The sequence below is a fragment of the Tachypleus tridentatus genome, chromosome 9 (genome assembly GCF_004210375.1).
Source record: "Tachypleus tridentatus isolate NWPU-2018 chromosome 9, ASM421037v1, whole genome shotgun sequence".
NCBI lineage: Eukaryota > Metazoa > Arthropoda > Merostomata > Xiphosura > Limulidae > Tachypleus > Tachypleus tridentatus.
This window is the reverse complement of record NC_134833.1, coordinates 144,651,832-144,670,256: the sequence shown is the minus strand read 5'-3', so window position 1 is coordinate 144,670,256 and position 18,425 is coordinate 144,651,832. Positions and strand designations below refer to the sequence as shown.

Sequence of the window (18,425 nt, the reverse complement as noted above, 5' to 3'; positions counted from 1 at the left end):
CTTAAACCACATGTTCATAAATGTTAAAATGCATTTATCCATTAATAATGTTATCGGACATAATTCGTAAAATATCGACATATGTTCGTCCAGTTTAGGATATTTAACGTAGTTCTAAACCAATACACAAAGTTAAAATTGTAAAATCATCTGCATAATAATAAAGTTGATAAGAACCACGTTAGAAATTATTTTAAACGGTATTCAATTGAATATTGGAAAAATCAACTAGCTATAAAGAAAGATGCAGTGTTTCATAACATAAGTAGCTTGATTTGTTTTCAATTTCGCGCAAAGCTACTCGAGGGTTATCTGCGCAAGTAGCTTGATCAACTGTATTTGGCACTCAGTTTTCACAGGATTTATTCTTTAAATTAGGTTTTGTTGCTTAATATTTCACGTGTTTTAAAAGATGATTGACTTACCTTGAAAAATGTCATTCTGGATAAAAAGATAATTTCGTAAAATATTTTGAAAGGATTTTAAAAGTACATTAATTTCTTCTACAACACGTGATCTACCAGGTTGAATAGGTTATTATCATAAGGAGAAACAGGAACCAAAGCTCTCTATTCTGATATGTTTGTTGTTGAAATGTTAAAGAAATTACGAAGCTTCATGAGAGTTCTCAAAGATAACAAACGTGTTATCACCATATCTTACAGTAAAGAGGTTGAAATAGTTTCCTATTTATTGTATTTTTACACATCATGCAATTGTCAAAAATGTCCATAAGCTAGAACCCATGTAGACACCATAAATCTTATGATGTAATTTGTCATCATGAACAAAGTAGGACTCTTTAACTCCAATGTTCATTAATTTCAGAGAAAGGCGTTTTAAAATGGCCACATTATTGAAAATCAAAATGGCGCCGAATTTATGGTCTCTTCCCAAAGTATATATGTAGACATCGATTCAACATCAAAATTATCTAAGTACACATTGCATTATCCATCGTCAGGGATAAACCTTAGGGCAAAACATGTTTTAAATGGTGTCTTTAATGAGAGTCATAACGACGGCACGACAGTAATATATGGCTTATTGTGACCTGAGCGTTTACACACACTACACATTGGTGCATCAGTCCCAGATAAAAGAACAATGAGTTACAAACTGTGGCCCATGCGTTATCTATTTAAGACAACGTCCACTTTCTGATCGTTACGGAAACAAGACTGTCAAAGTCCAATAGAGGGTTCTATCTAAAAAAGATTGTTTTCACGTTTTCCACTTCCAACTGACACGGAGCCGAGGCTTGAACACAGGACCGTAGTTCATGTATGGAACAAAAACAGCATTGATAGCGACAGAGCAGACACATTTAGCTGCGGTTTTGACGAGCTATTTTGCGCCAATACTAAAGTGGCCTGGTATCCAGAAGAACTGGATAGAAGTAGATGTTAAAGAGAAATAGGCCAGTCGGTTTTGAATATCGGCGAGAACAGTGTATGAACTAAAGTGAAGCGACTCTAGGATAAGTAGAGAACTAAGCGGGTCAGTATAAATACTACAATATGAGTACTGCTTAGCTTCTAGGTGCTCCAGGGCAAGAGAAATAGCGAACAGCTCAGCAGTGAACACAGAAGTTGTATAGGGGATTCTGCATGGAAATACCGAACCACAACAAACCATGGCAGAGCCCACACAGTCACCTGATTTTGACTCATCTGTATAAAGAGGATAGGAAGGGTGGTCCGAAAGATGTTCAGCAAATAACAGACAGTATTTTCAGTCGAGAGCGTCTGCTTTTCTCAGATAATTTAAAGATAGGTCACATTTGGGGACTGTTAGAAGCTATGGTGGGAAGGGCTTACCAGTGGATATAACAATGTTATCCAACGACAGACCCAATTCATCCAAATGTGCCTGAATACGAATACCAAAATGGCAGATCGTCTCTTCTGGAAATGCATGAGCAACTGAGGAAGGAAAACACAACCCCAGGTGAGATGCTGTGGTAAGGAACAAAGTTTCGAAGCATACACTAAAAACAGTTGCAAACGGCGAAGGCGGAGAGAAAGTTCATGAGACTCTATATATGAGCTCTGAATTGGGTAGTGCGGAATGCCCCTGATGATGAATGGGGTCCAGCATCTTGAGAGTCGAGGTCTTGGCAGAGATATAAACCAGTGACTTCTAGCCTAGTTTTGATCGAATAAGAACACGATATATCTTTAGAATAGAACGTTGATCCGCATCCCCAAGTGGTGTAAGAGATGAGACGAAGAATGTTCAGAGCTCTTGTACATTTGACTAGTAGCTGCTTGGTATGTGGTATAACCTTTCGATTACAGTCAAAGATAAGCCCCAAGAACTTTGTCTCAGGGACCACGGGTAGCACAACTTCACAGATACAGAGTTCAGAGTCTAACTGAAAACCCCGTTGGCATCAAAAGTGTATGCAAACGGATTTAGAGAGAAAGGAGTAAAAAACCATTTGCTGTGGTCCACTTCAGTAAAAGATTGAGAGCATTATGTAACTGCTGCTCAATAAACCTCATGTTCGACGACTGACACGAGATGTGGATGTTGTCGACATAGATCTTGTTTGCAACAGCAAGAGGGACTTGTCCAGTGATGGCATTAATTTTTATACTGAAAAATGTGACATTCAAAACACAGCCCCGAGGGACTCAAAGTTACTGTAGAAAATAACTGGTAAGAAGAGGAAGTTGTTTGTTCGAGGAACCAACAAAGATGAGTATTAACTGTCCTCTATAAGGTCTTACAAAGACAGCTCCTCAAAGCAACTGGACGGTAGTGTGAAGGAATCTTAGGATCCTTCCCAGGTTTAGAGAAAAGTAGTAAAATGACCTAGCGCCATGTGTCAGGAAAATCATTCGCCTGCCAAATAAGGTTAAAAAACAATCAGAAGAATATTAAGAGAAGCAGTCGAGAGATGATGCAGTATCTCATGGTGTATATCATCATGTCTGACCAATGTACTACCAAACTAATAAAGAACCAGTTTGAGTTCCACCAGTGTAAAGGTGCGATTACATCCACAGACACAATCAACACAAAAGGAAAGAGGTTATATCTCCGTTTGAGTCTTGATAGCTAAGAAGGTGAAGGAAGATGCAGCAGTGGAAAATACCCAGAAAAAGCTTTCGCTGTGAGAATCGGCGATGCTCCGGGCATCAACTACTTCTGGGCCATCAGAGAGTAAGATCGAAAGGGGGACAGAATTGTATTGCCCACTGTCCTTTCGAATTACCAGCAACTGCTGGTAGACGAGATGCTAACTATGAATTTAATCCAAGATTTCTTCTGGTTTCGACACCTTAGATGCCAAGTATGTGCAAGGGCCCGCTAAAAAGCGATGTGTTTCGAGAGTGTGGAACACCTACAAAAGGTATACCTGGTTTGTTTATAAGCCTTCCGTTCCATGTGGCAGACAGGATTCCACGACGGAGGAGGATATCGTGGAAAACGTGTAGAGGTTTAAGGAATACCTTAAGAAGCTGCTTGTATTATACCGTCAGTCACGCAATCGTCTATCGATGGCTTGCATATGATGGAAGGATCAAGTTCTATGAGAGCAGTGAAAGAGGACCAGTTGGCTTGATCCAGCTTCCACTGGGGCACGCGGGTCGGGTGGCATCGATTACGGCCAGTCTCTCTCAAAATGATAATAAAATGATCACTGCCTTGCGGGTTACTGTTAACCCTCCATGAAAAGTGGGAGAATAGTTAAAGGGAGCAGACTAAGATATCAGTAACAGTAAAAGACTAACTAGGTGTATGAAAATAAGTATAAGAATCAGTACCGATGATAAAAAAGTTTGTGATCTCAAAATATACACTTTAAGGAGCAACCCCTCCCATGAATATCAGAACCACCCCAGAGAGGATTATGCCTATTAAAATCTTTCTGGATTAAAAAGAGAAACGACAACTTTTCAGCGAGAGCATCAAGGTCTGATTGATCAAAGGGCTCTCAAAGATACAGCTACAGAGAAGAAACAATGATGGTACTTCCCAAGGAAACATGGATGACAACGGCCACCAAGGGTGTGTTGAGTGGAAAAGGTAGGGTGGGTACATGCTGATCGACCAACAGTGCCACCTCTCCATGCACATGTCCATTTATGTACAAAGAAAACAACCAAAAGGTGATTGTATCAGCATGTTTGAAAAATGTTTCCTGCGAGGAAAAAATATAGGATGGCAAGAAGGAATCAGTGCTTTGATGTCATCCAGATTACAACGTAAACCTCGAAAGTTTCACTGCATAAAAAGTGACCATTTTTTATTTATATGTAGGCCAATTGAGTGAATAGCTCTTTTGTTTTCGATCACATCTATTTTCTTTACTTTCTTTACTCGAAGGAGGTTTATGGACCTCCATGGATCCTGACTGGGTCGATTGGGCAGGTTACTGTCGTTAGAAAAAAGATTTCAGCGACTGAGGGTGTGAACAAATGATCGTTTTGCATATCGGTGCCGGAGAAGAAGATGAACTGGAGAAAAATGCCCGTTCTCGGAACCAAAGGAAGTGGATCTTGAGATTTGTTGGGATTGATGGTAAGGAAAGAGGTGGGTGTTCACGTTGATTCATCAGCTTTCTTAATCATGCAGGTCGAAAGACTTTTAACATGGTTTGAGGTTCTTTTGGAGGCACAGAGAGATCCGTCTGAACTCTCATTGTAGCAGTGGAACGAATGTAAGAGGTGTTCACTGTGTTTAGGATGTTTCCACCAATTTGTCACCAGAACTAAGCTTTTTGACTGACTTAGGAGAACGAGCAAGTTCCTCTAGTCCTTTCTAAATTAAAAAAGAGAAATCGGCCCTAAAGATTTGTCTGTAAAGGATGTAATATCAGTAAATGAGTTACAGATGATGAAGAAGTTGAAGTTTGCTGCTCAGAATCTTCAAAATGTGGTCGTTTGCCAATGGTCTGTTTTTCACTATTTTATTTAATTTTTTATTTGGGGAATCCGTAATGAGAAAAAGAATGTTTTGATGCCCACTGACCGTATCTACCATGAAGTTCTACGAGGAAACGCACAACAATGCCACAAAAGATATAAAAGCAACGCCATGGTTTCGTGAGCACTATACCCAAACACCAGCATCATATACAATGTCCATAACATCTTTTCAGAACATCCAACACTGGTACTTGGTTGACCCTAGCCCAAGTGGACCAGCCGAGTGACCGCGGGGCGAGCACCTCAAGGCTCCCCATTTACAGTAATCCAAGGCCAAATGGGTGTCTTAAGGTTGGACTCCTCAATCACCAGGATCCTGTCCTCCCTCTTCAGGGATCGCCACGCAAACCCAGAGGTGGTAAACTGAAGGAAGCAGAACTTCCTATGGGAAGTGCCCTCACCATGTACTGGAATCCACATCTAGAGGTTGCCATAAAGACAAAATACAAAAGGATCATTATCTGCTGCGTATTTTATGTTCCATTGATGAATTAGAAAAACTTGTTCCCTCAATTTCTTATTTTACTCCATTCAGGTACTAAACTCTCATTTTATGAGAATCCAAAAAAATTTCAATTCTCCATTAAATTGTAACTGACTAATACAGACACCACACAGTTGCATTTTTTCTGGCATTTTTCGACCTACAGCACAACTGTTTTTGCAACTTCAGGTATGTTATCATTTATTTAGCTTTACAGTCCCGTTCAGCACTAAAACATGGCAGTGAATTGCGCAGTTTTCAACTGCTGTTTCAAAGTTATACACGTACAATGATAACCTTCATCTGAACAGCACGAGTTTGGTGGAACTCATTTCAACATTTACATTCGAGTTATGTTTAAAGCTACCAAAGTGTGCGACAAACAGCTCTGAACCAGGTTAGTTGATATATTTTTTATTTTTATTCATACGTTTAACTCTCCTGGTTTCATATGACTTTATATTTTTCATTTCTTAGTTAAGAAAGGCAGGGAGATAAAAACAATTTCTCTGCAGCCTATCTGTCATAAATGAATAAAACAATACTGAACGGATCGAAGTATCAAAAGTTTCATATCTAACAAACTAGTTTTGACCTATTCAAGCGTCCTCTTCATTGTAACATTGTGTTGCTGGAGAAATAAAAAAAAACTGTTCAACAAACGACTACGTGACCCCTCAACTTGGAATTCCTTTAAAGACACAGACGGTTAGGAAGTTGGTCAGTTGTTTCCTTTCATTACTATTTTTTGTGATCTACAGTTTTTCTATAGATCTACAATTGAGAATTTTCTTATTCCATTTTTTAACATACTCTCGTGGTTAGGGTTTAGAGTAGGAGAAGGTATGAATGTTTCTGTTTAAATGAAAAAAATCACTATTAGCTTAGTTTGAAAATGTTATTATTAATTTCTTTCACATTATGGAAAATACTTTTACAAAAAGTATGAAATGATTATATTTCACTATGATTTACGTGACAAGCTCCTACATTAAATTAATCATCTGGTAACTTATTTCTACAGAAATGTCATATTATTAAGTTTGTTCATACTAGGACCTAAAAAGCAAAATGGACAGTTTTTGTTCTTGTTCCACGTTATGGATGAAACTTATTAAGCCTAGTAGATCATGTGGCGTCTAAGAAACTACTGTGATTTTTAAAACCTTTATAAATGTTTCATGAAATTAGTTTTTATACTGAATAAAAATTTCCAACATAAATAAATTTCTCTTATAATATTTGAATATCATCTTCATAATTTAATTCAATTAGAGAGATATTCCTCATCTCTTAAACCAGTAATATTTAATTTAAAGGAGAAAACCTCTCAAAACAAAGGAACAAAGAAAGATGTTCAAGCTACTAACGTAATGACACACTCCATTTTTCTTTAAATTTATTTTGTTTTTACAACATTAGCTGCACCACCTTTTAGAATAATCTTAATGTAGATCTCAAAACTATTGTTATCACACTTTATAATTATATAGATCATGTTTCATTGTTAACTTGTTATATGGGTTTAGAAGTAAGTTAAATATCCTAAATTAGACAAACCTCTGTAAACATGTTTTGTAATAACTGCCAACAAAATCGTTGATGAATAAATCGATTTATCTTTTATGAATTTTAAAATATCTTGTGTTTAACTTATGCCATTACGTTCATCTTAAAAGACTGTTTAATAATTAACTTTGTTAAATTGTACGTTACGTTCTTAGTTTTGTCTTTAGAATTACCTTTATCTTGGTTAGAAACTATTGATAAAAATTGTTTAAAACACATATATGTATAGAAATGTAACACATGATATGCTTATATTATCAAACTGATGATCATATTACACTCGTTTATAGAAAGGAATTTGGTTCAATCTGTAGAGTAGTCATTTTTCAGTTTTAGAAAGATTTATTAAAATAAGATTTGACAAATCTAATGCTTTTTAGTATTAATAAGATGTTTTAAGAGATAATCAAGACAAAAATTACGACATTAACTTTTATTCGCAGCATCTTTGTCGACATACAACTGTGGACATGAAAACTTCTGACGAAATATTCAGTTTTAAAAAGTTCAAGACTGTTCCTGGAATTGGAATTATTTTGGGAATGACATCAGGATTCATGTATTCTCTGGCGATCCTGAATTTGAAGCTGGTGTCAGAAATTAGTCCGGCCCAGATTCTGATAACTCAAGCTCTTATCCAGTGGGGAATTTATAATGTTTTTATTGTTTATTCGAAAACCAATTACTTCGGATTAGAAGGAGAAAGAACTATTTTGTTTTTTAGAGCTTTATTTGGTGGAATTATAAAAGTTCTGATGATACACTGTATTCATTGGCTCCCTCTTGCGGATGCTTCCACAATCTATTCCTCTTCTCCAGTGTTCATTAGTTTGCTTGCTTACTTGGTTTTGAGAGAACCTTGTAGGGCTTACAATGTATTCGTCTTAATGCTGACGATGACGGGCATTATTTTAATTATCAAACCAACGTTTATCGTAGGAACTTTTCAAGATATTCAAGAGGTAGGTAATCGGTGGAAAGGAATTACGATTGGATTTTCTGCGTGTCTTTTGAAAGCTTGTTGCTATACAATGGCCCGTAAACTTCAAAGAACACCACCACAAGTTGTGGCTGGCATGATGTCTACCGTTAGCCTTCTTATGGGAACTTTACTACTGTTCTTGTTCGAAGAAACTAAAATATCATCTTGTGGTAAAAGCAGTGTTCTTGTTGTGAGTTCTGGCATCTGTTTGACACTGAATCAACTCCTCACCACAATAGCCTTACAAGTGGAAAATGCTGGACCAGTGTCTGTTGCTCAAACTCTAAATATAATTACAGCCTTTTTGTTCGATATTTTCATATTAAATACCATCGCCACCTGGTACAGTATTTGTGGCGCTGTTTTAATTTTTGTTGGTGTCCTTTTAACAACATTAAGAAAAGTGAATTAGTTCTTAATATTTTAAGATAACAATTTACTTCGTGCTGTTATTAATATTATTTGGTTTCTATTATTTTTTGCATAATAACTTTTTCACTGTTTTATTATTATTATTTCAAAGCTTTCGATAACTGATGCTTGTATTGCAGTTCACAATAAATAGTTTTAACACTAATGCTTGAAGCTAAGTATATTACTTTCGATGGATATTAAATATTCTGACGAATTTTACAGTATTTTCCATGCTCTTCGCCTGAGTTTTCTTTGCTGAATCATTTTTGTTGAAGATATTGAAGCTTCGCATTATTTCAGTTATGTGTTAGATCGATAAATTATGTTGTATTCGAGGAATAATTGACGCTATCATACAAACAAACTAATATTGGCGTAAACTTATTTCATAAAACTAAATGACGTAATTCAGGTTATAATAGATCACACATTATGTAAATACTAACTGTAATTTTAATTAGATCGTTTTAGCCAACAATGTTATTTTTATCAATATTATTTTATTCTGATGTATTAACTAAGAAACCGTACTGTGTTTGTCAGTCAAAATATCTTTTCATCGTGTTTCATATCACGAACGATTCAAAGTAAGTATGTTTCAATAATAATAATTTTTTAAACTGTTTATAGATCAGATATGTTTTCAATAACATTGCTTTAATTGCTAAAGATCAAACATGATTTTAATAACACTCAGTTTGTAAACTATGCACTAGCAGTATAAACATAATTTCAATAATATCCAGTTTTGACACTTTGCAAACACGAAAGGCTTTTGATACTAAAAACATGGTTTCAATACATGTTGTAGGCTTAGGATACAAATAGATCATGATGTAGCTTTACGCTCATTTAAAACACATAAACTACTAAAGAAACAAAATTATAAAAACGAAATATGATTCTAAGTTTACATTTACATACGGTATAGTTGTTATCATATCCAGGTACGAAGTGGGATGTTCCAGGCTGGAGTTTCGATAAGCGTTTTAATATTGTTATAGTTTCTCTTCACGCTCTAATATTGTTTATATTCTATCATTGAGAATCAATAATATTTATGTTGTGTATTAGAGTTGTCGATGTGTATATTTTATATCTCAGAAAAACATGATAGAAAAGTAAAGAAAATAGATATGCAAACGATGAAATTTCAATTCTTTCATTCAAAGCTATAATTATCTTAAGACAGTTTATATCAAGGAAGTGTAAGATTTGGAAAAATTTAAAATATTTAATTGGATAAAATCTGTTATTAGTTTATTTTTTACGTGTAGTTCTAAGATAAAACAAACACCAGTATTAAATAACTAAAAATAATTAGTTGGACACAGTTAAATTGATAGGAAAGATTCTGACCTTATTTTCAATAGAATAATAATCCTTCAAATATTGTGTATTGTGACATTCCCTCCTGTTCGCTAAATTTGTAGAAGATTCTCGAGTATATATGTAGGTAAATAGCAATATTGTTAAATTAGCTGAAATTTCTTGAAAAATTTCCTCTCAAACTTATAAGTGGTATCTAATGCAACGTGTATACTGTTGATTTGCTACAGTGTGTATACTATAAGCCTTGGGAACTATAATTTTGAATAAAGTTTATTACTCGGAAAACTACAAATACTGACCAGAAACATTTATATGATTCGAACAGTAACAAGCTTTTTAAGCTAGCGAATTATAATGAAACGTTAGTATTTCTACTAAAATATTAGATACTTTCAGCGGTGAAAATCTGACGTGAAAACAGCAAAGAGCTTCATATTTACCTGTTAAGTAAACTGTACCGGTATCAACTCGAAATTAATTCACTCATCGTCAACCGTTGATAAAATATTCATTTCCAGACCACATAGAAGACTCGTTTGTTTTTTAGTTTGTAAGATTTTTGATTATCAAATCGTTATCTCTAACAACTCTTTGGAAAGACAGTTATTTTAAATTATGTTATTACTGACATATTAAAATATACATGTGTTAAGAAAGAAAACTGTATGTATTAATATTGTTGGCAGACATCATTAATTACTACATCTTCAAATTTAATTATTTCTACATTAAAATAAAATTTAACTTAATTTCAGGATATTTGTCACCACAATACCTAAAATAATGAATCGGAGACTCGTCCGAGATAAATATGATACGTAACACTAGAAACGAAAAATGTTTTTAGTCTTTGCTATCAGTGAAAGAAAAGTTAGAGTTCAATGAATATTTTTTGTTAAAGACAAACAACCATTCTGATGATTTCACTGAAGCTGAAGCTAAAAATATGATGAGCAGCATACAAAGTGATTCAATAATATACGTGACATATCACTTAATATAACCTACATGCATTATCTGGGAGCAGCCAATAGGCGGTAGTTGAATTTCCATCTGCAGAGAACATGAAATCGCTCTTCAGAAAAATTCTGAAAAATAATATATGTTTCATAGGCTGGAACGATTCATTGCCGTTCCTCTACTTTATACATTGTTGCAGTATAAAAATGAACACACATATATTAGATGTGTTAAATATATGTTAGATAGAGTTAAATTTAAAGTTCTGTGTCTATACTATATGTGCGTTAAGCAACTTTAACTAGTGGCTGATGCTTTTTTACAAAATAAATGTATAAACATTCGACAGATTTCATCAATGATTTCAAAACTAGAGCTGACAGAAGTTTCATATAGGTGACACTACACGTATAACTAACAAAGAAATATTTACAATATTTATTTATTTCAATAAATGTGACTACATAACAATGTTTATGCTAGAGATGTTTCAAAATCCCAAACTATTATGAACGCATGATAGTTCAGAGTGGCTGTTATTTAAATTTTCTATTCAGTTGTTACATGTTGTATATATTTATTTATCAACACTCTTCTCACCTTCCCTGGATGTTCCACTAAACCAGAGGTACTTGAACTAATGATAACTGAAGGACTGATGTAATAGAAGTAGTGATGATTATGCAGTATTAAAGTTTCATTATACCTATAAATATCACCCCAGCATCCTTCCAATAATTCTCTTTTGTTCAACAGTTTTCAGTTACTTTAGTATATTTATCGATACTTATTTGGATTATGGTAAATATGACTAGAGCAATACACTAGTGTCATTAATCTCTTTCGGTTATTTTGTATATATCTCAAACAGTATAATTTTTAGAAGGATTTATGTAACGTATCTAGGATGATGCAGGTGAACAGACGGATATTTTTCATGTATTAGAGTTTTTTTTGTCAATCATGTGCTCTTTTATAATATGTTTATCTTTTTTTGTGCTTCATATAAAACTAAACTAACATTTCAGGGTCCCCTTATGATCTCTAAACCTTATAATATATAAATTTTTTAATTGTTATTGCTCCACAAAAAATTGCAATGTGAGAAAACAGATACACAATTAAAGTTATTTGACTTTTAATCATATTTATTATTTATTTACTATGGATACAAATTTTTTACAGAAAACACACTAATGTACACAAACAAATAATTTTTCGAAATAAATAAATATTAATAATACCCCTGTGTTACGTGGATGGAATGACACCAGTTTGTTGTGTGTGGGAATTTAGGATACAAGCTTTAGTTTCTCTTTATCTAACTAGGTGATTTAAGATTAATTAGCACCTAAATAAAATAATTTTTATGATGATCACTGCACCATAAAAACACACAAATAAAGAATTTTATTAATTTTCAGGCTGATTCCCAAAAGTACCATAAAATAAAAATATGACTTGGACCTTTTGTATTAGTTATTGATGTCAGAATTTGTTGACTAGTATAACACATTAGATTATGGTATACAATGATGCTGTTAGAAATGTTTTTTTCTCAGACTATACACTTTCATTTATCAATAATTAAAATTAAAATAATCTATAATTCACTGTGGATTATTAACGTTTTCCATATAAATATTAAACTGAGTCATTTTTATGGCGTCAAGGAAAGTTAACAGCTGATGATGATACGTTACGTGTTTAGACAGATTGTGGTAATTAAATACGTGTGTTTGAAACAAAGAAAAATTTAAAAAAATATATCTTGTTTATTGGACTTGTTTCTATGTTTTTTTTTCTAAGTGCAAAACAACGTGTTAAAACAAAAAGCCATATCGCATGTTAATAGAAGTTTGTTGTCTTTAAAACCTCTACAGTTCAGGCACAACCATTTTTATTCTAGAACAGCTGTGTTGAGTTAGAGCAACCAGATGGGCTTACCTTGCTAAGTTTAGCTCAACATGCCTTACATTCTTTAAATCGTGTTTATATATTTTATTCATAGAAAGATAAGTACAGCCGCAAGTAACACACCAGGTTGGCTAACACAGGATATGAGAAATAAAATTAAAGAAAAGCGTCACAAATATTAGAATTATGAATTGACTGGTAGAAGGAGACTTTTATATAATATTATTGAATACCAGGAACGTTGGTGAAACAGGACATCAGAAAGACGTACGAGAAAACGACTGGCTGAAAGATTTAATAAAACATGTTATAAATTTTAGAATGTTATTAGAGAGTACACATATTTTCACTGAAAGAAAATCTCATGTTGCAAACTTTCAGACATTCTTTTTAAACGTTACTGCTCAGATGGATGAGGGTAAGGTTGTAGATTTGGTGTATCTGGATTTTCAGAGAGCATTTGACAAGGTGAAAATAAAAGGCTTATATTATTTCGTTAGATATGGGGTGTAAGTAAACTAATTGGACAGAAGAGTGACTGGGTGAAAGAGTTTTATTAGAATGGTCTTTATTTAAACTGGATGAATGTCACAGGCTTAGTCTTAGAATCATTCCTGTTTTTGATTTACCTTAATGAGGAACAACAAGGAGTGTTGATGAAATAAAAATATTACCTGAATTTGTTTATGATGTCAAAGTTTTGGGCATTGCTAGCTTTGAAGAGGGTATTGATGGTGTGAAAAACAATTTAGATCATTTATTGAGATAGGCAAATAAATGGAATATTAATTGTAATCATAATAAAAGTAACATTAGGCACGTAGGTAAAAATAATTTGTTTATTTCTTTTTGAATTTTTTGCAAACCTATAAGAGAGCTATCTGCGCTAACCATCCATAATTTTGCAGCTTAAGGCTAGAGAGAAGGCAACGAGTCATCACCACCCAAGTTATTTACCAACAAATAGGATTGCCCGTGAAATTATAACGCACCCACAGATTACGACCAGCGACTTTCAGATTACGAGTCCTAACCACCCAGCCATGCCGGGCCTATAATAGTATTAATTATAAGTATAATTTGACAATAACCTTAATATTGTGATAAAAGAAGTGACCTTGATGTAATTGTTGATTAGTTCTGAAGCCATTCAAGCAGTGTGCTCTTGGTGGTGATAAGACAAATAGGATTTAGACCGTAGAGGTCACTGATTAGGTCAAATTTGATGAAATGTTTTTAGTCTTAGGCTACTTACCCTAGGAAGGACATTAAAATGCTTGAACATATTCAGAGGATGGTAAGTAAAATGATACCTCGGATGGAAGGGTTGTTATATGAGGAGAGATTATGATCTTAAAATTGATAAAAAGAAAAACTAGAGGAGATCTGACTGATGTGTTTAAAATTTTAAAAGAAATCTGTAATATTGATTCATCAACATCTGTCATACTTAACATCGAGAATTATTTATATTGGAGACATAAATATCAATATAAGAAAAGAGGAAGCTGTTCTCAGATCCGAAAATTTTATTTTTTAAATAGGATTAAATGGAATGGATTTTTTCGTATGTTGTTGAGAGAATAAATATCAGTGAGTTTCAAAAAAATCTTGATAGATGCATCAATGATGAGAACTGGATTTACATTTTTCATATTTTGAAATTTGGTTTAGAGGATGGAACAGCCAAGATGAATTAACAGGTATTTTGTCCTCAATAAACTTTATTTTATGATTTCAGAAAAATCTTGATCGTATGTGAATATTAAGGGCAAAGTTTTAAATATTTATATATATATATATTTCACAAATACAAAATATACACCCAGAAAACACTAATACACAGCTTAAGTGTAATTGTTTTTCAAGGATAAAGTTCGAACAATATTTACAGCGTGAAGAAACACTATGTAAAATTACAATGCCTACCGAAATTCTATCTTGGAACATTACAACATATTGAACCTTAAGTATATGTTTGGAATCCTCTTTCGTTTTTGCAATTTTGTATTTTACTATTTTACTAGTTTTTGTGTGTTAAGTGACCATAAAGCAACGTAATTCTTTGTTGCACTGAGCTATACGTTTTTAAAGCCTGATTTTACTATAATAAGCCTAACATGTCTCCAAAGTTTAAAAACTGGTTATTATTTATACTATACTTACTGTGCACAGTTTGAAACCTGAGTGTTAGTAAAATCAAATATGCAAAGTTTAAATATGAGTGTTACTGACACTATGGTTTCAAAAATTGAAAACTATTTCTTATTTATACCATATCTACAAAGTTTAAAAGCTTAATTTTGTTCAAATCGTGTTTGCATAATTTAAAAACTCATAATTATTGAAATCATGTTTGTTCTAAAAAGGTGGAAAATTGAGTGTAATAGAAAGCCAACTCAATTCGTTGTCCACAACAACTGGTTCAATGATTTTAAGAAAATATTTTTTTAGTTTTAGATAAGAATCGTCATTAAAAAATAGAGCCAGTATGGTCAGTTGGGCTAAGGCGTTCAACTCGTACTTTGAGGTACGTGGGTTTGAATCCACCGTCGTACCAAACATGCTCGCCCTTTCAGCCGTGGGGAAGTTATAGTGTGACGGTCATTCCCACTATTTGTTGGTAAAAGAGTCGCCCAAACGTAAAACATATATTGTGAGCCATTAATTTGTATGTTTTGTAAGCTGTAAAATTCACATCTAAAATTAGAACAAAACGATAACAGAATAAGTTAAAATATGTCGGGTAGAATAAAGAAAAGCGACACCTATATGGTTGTTTAGGGACCTTCAAAAGTCATTATTTTACTTCATTAGCTCTCTTCATTTTTCTCTGAATGTATGGTCCGAGGTTTAAAATACAACTGAATTAAGATTACATGTAAGTGAATTAAACTTGGTGATTTTAAGAAAATATTTTGTTCAGCACAATGGAATCATCCTCAAGTGATGACAACGATTGAAACAGAAGAGTTTTGCTTTTAAAATTAGTACTCTCTTTTTATTTTTAAATACTTCTTAATCAGAACGTACGTTACAACATAAGTACACAGAGAATGTTGATGAAAAAGTTTGGAATACTTTCGATAACCTTATCCACACGATCAGTTACAAATAATGTTATGATTTAAAACTCGAAAGAAATATATTTTGGACGACAAATACAATGTGAGTTATTAGTTAATATAATGGATTTAAATTAATATCGAAAACAATGAGTAGTTGACTAAAAGGGACATCTTAAAAACAAACTACATTTTTCAAACATTTCAGTATTTACGATCTAGCACACTTTTGTATGTTTGTTCGCACATCACGAACTAATGAGCTACCTGTGCTCTGACAACCACGGTTATCGAAACTCATATAAAACTTTATAAAATTGTAAGCAAATGAACGTACACATGTTTCAAATATAATGTTGTTTACTTTTTGTTTAAACCATTTCTAACGTTAAAAGAATTAACAGTACGAAAGTTTTTCCTTCTTCTGTAATTTCTTTTTATTTACTGTAAATTTCTAGATACAAACAAATGAAGCACAAATAAACACATGGAAGTTTCGTGAAAAAAAAACGAGAATGTCTCATTAAAACATAGAAAGTTTATCTTGAGGTCAGAAACAGATCTCTAATAACCACGTTCATCAAAGTGAAACAACAAACTCAACACTTGGATATGTATGTCACCATCAATGGAAAACTAGTAGTGGAACTCAAGCTCCTACCCACTATCATCAGTGGTATAATTATTAACTATCGAAAGTAATAAACTTAGCTTCAAGCATCAATGTTAAAACTATTTATTGTGAACTACATTACGAGCATCGGTTATCGAAAGCTTTGAAATAATAATAATAAAATAGTGAAAAAGTTATTATTATGCAAAAAATAATAGAAACCAAATAATATTAATAACAGCATGAAGTAAATTGCTATGTTAAAATATTAAGAACTAATGCACTTCTCTTAATGTTGTTAAAAAATCACCAACAAAAATTAAAACAGCGCCAAAAATGCTGTACCAGGTGGCGATGGTATTTAATATGAAAATATCGAACAAAAAGGCTGTAATTATATTTATAGTTTCAGCAACAGACACTGGTCCAGCATTTTCCACTTGTAAGGCTATTGTGGTGAGAAGTTGTTTTAGAGTCATAATGATGCCAGAATTCGCAGCAAGAATACTGCTTTTACCACAAGATGACATTTGAATTTCTTCGAACAAAAACAGTAGAAAGATTCCCATAACAAGACTAAATGTAGACATAATGGCAACCACAACTTGAGGTGGTAGTTTTTGAAGTTTACGGGCCATTTTATAGGAACAAGCTTTCAATAGACACGTAAAAAATCCAGCTGTATTTCCTTTCCACCGATTACCCACGTCATGAATATCTTGAAAGGTTCCTACGATAAACTTTGATCTGATAATTAAAACAATGCCCGTCATCGTCAGCATTAAGACGAATACATTAAAGCCCCACAAGGTTCTCTCAAAACCGTGTGAGCAAGCAAACTAATGAACACTAGAGAAAAGGAATAGATTGTGGAAGTATCCGCAAGAGGGAGCCAATGAATACAGTTTTTCATTAGGGCTTTAACTATTCCATCAAATAAAGCTCTAAAAAACAAAATAGTTCCTTCTCCTTTCTCTCAGAAGTAATTGGCTTTCGAATAAATAATAAAAACATTATAAATTCCCCATTGGATAAGAGCTTGAGTTACCAGAAACTGGGCCGGACTAATTTCTGACACCAGCTTCAAATTCAGGATCGCCAGAGAATACGTGAATCCTGATGTCATTCCGAAAATAATTCCAATTCCAGGAACATTCTTCAACTTCTTAAAACTGAATGTCTGGTCAGAAGTTTTCATGTTTACAGTTAGATGTCGAGAAAGATGCTGCGAATAAAAATTAAACTATTAATTTGTGTCTCTTTGTATTAACTTCTCAGATTTTGTTGTTAGTAAATATTTCTGAAGAATTGAAAACGACTTATTCACGGTTTCATCCTAATTCCTTTCTATGGACAAATATGAAACGGTCTTCCATATGTGTAATAGGAAATATGTCGTAAATAAATCTTGGTATTGATGATTGGTCTGTTTTGTAAGTTTATTATTTTAATATAAAATTATCTCTTGGTACATCTGTACATGTGTTTTAAACAAGGATATTGTATTTTAAATAATAATTTCCGACCAAGATAAAGTTAAAAAAAATTAAACTAAAAAGGTTACGTACAAATTAATGATTGTTATAATAGTTTGATCAGATTAACGTAACTTAAATCACAAGTTCGTAAATGTTAAATTGCATTTATCCATTAGTAATGTTATTGGACATAATTCCTAAAATATATTCAGATGTTTGTCCAGTTTAGGATATTTAAAATTGTTCTAAACCAATACACCAAGTTAAAAATTCATTGATATAATAATAATTATATTGGAAAAATATACGAGCTATAAAGAAAGATGGAGTGTTTCATTACGTAAGAAGCTGGATCAGCTGTATTTGTCACTCAGGTTTAACAGAATTTCTCTTTTAAATTAAATTTTATTGGTTACAGAGATGGTGGATAATTCTCTATCTGAAATAAATTATGAAAAGAATATTTCAGATATTTAAAAAGATGATTTCTTTACTTTTGTTTACTTTGAAAATTGTTATTTCGGATAAAAAAACTAGCTGCATAAAATATTTATAAAGGTTTTTAAAACTACATTAATTACTTCTGAACCACGTGATCTACCAGGTTATATATGTTATTATGATATCGAGAAACAAGAACCAAACCTCTCTATTCTGCTTTTGAAGTCCTA

At 33.0% G+C, this 18,425-nt stretch overlaps 1 protein-coding gene across 1 annotated transcript; it reads left to right on the top strand.

Moving 5' to 3' along the window:
* Positions 1 to 4,430: 4,430 nt before the first annotated feature.
* Positions 4,431 to 8,387, top strand: LOC143227509 (solute carrier family 35 member G1-like). Its single transcript, XM_076458951.1, has 4 exons — positions 4,431 to 4,545; positions 4,846 to 4,904; positions 5,253 to 5,408; positions 7,437 to 8,387. The coding sequence occupies exons 1-4, from the start codon at positions 4,431 to 4,433 to the stop codon at positions 8,385 to 8,387; spliced, it is 1,281 nt and encodes a 426-aa protein (XP_076315066.1).
* The last annotated feature ends 10,038 nt before the right edge of the window (positions 8,388 to 18,425 follow it).

Bases quoted from the DNA above. Each gene is read 5' to 3' on its own strand.
- LOC143227509 (XM_076458951.1), top strand. From the start codon at position 4,431: ATGATCGTTTTGCATATCGGTGCCGGAGAAGAAGATGAACTGGAGAAA. The intron at 4,546-4,845 runs GTGGGTGTTCAC...AATGAGTTACAG, and splicing joins GATTGATGGTAAGGAAAGAG to ATGATGAAGAAGTTGAAGTT. The intron at 5,409-7,436 runs GTATTTTATGTT...TTTTATTCGCAG, and splicing joins AAAGGATCATTATCTGCTGC to CATCTTTGTCGACATACAAC.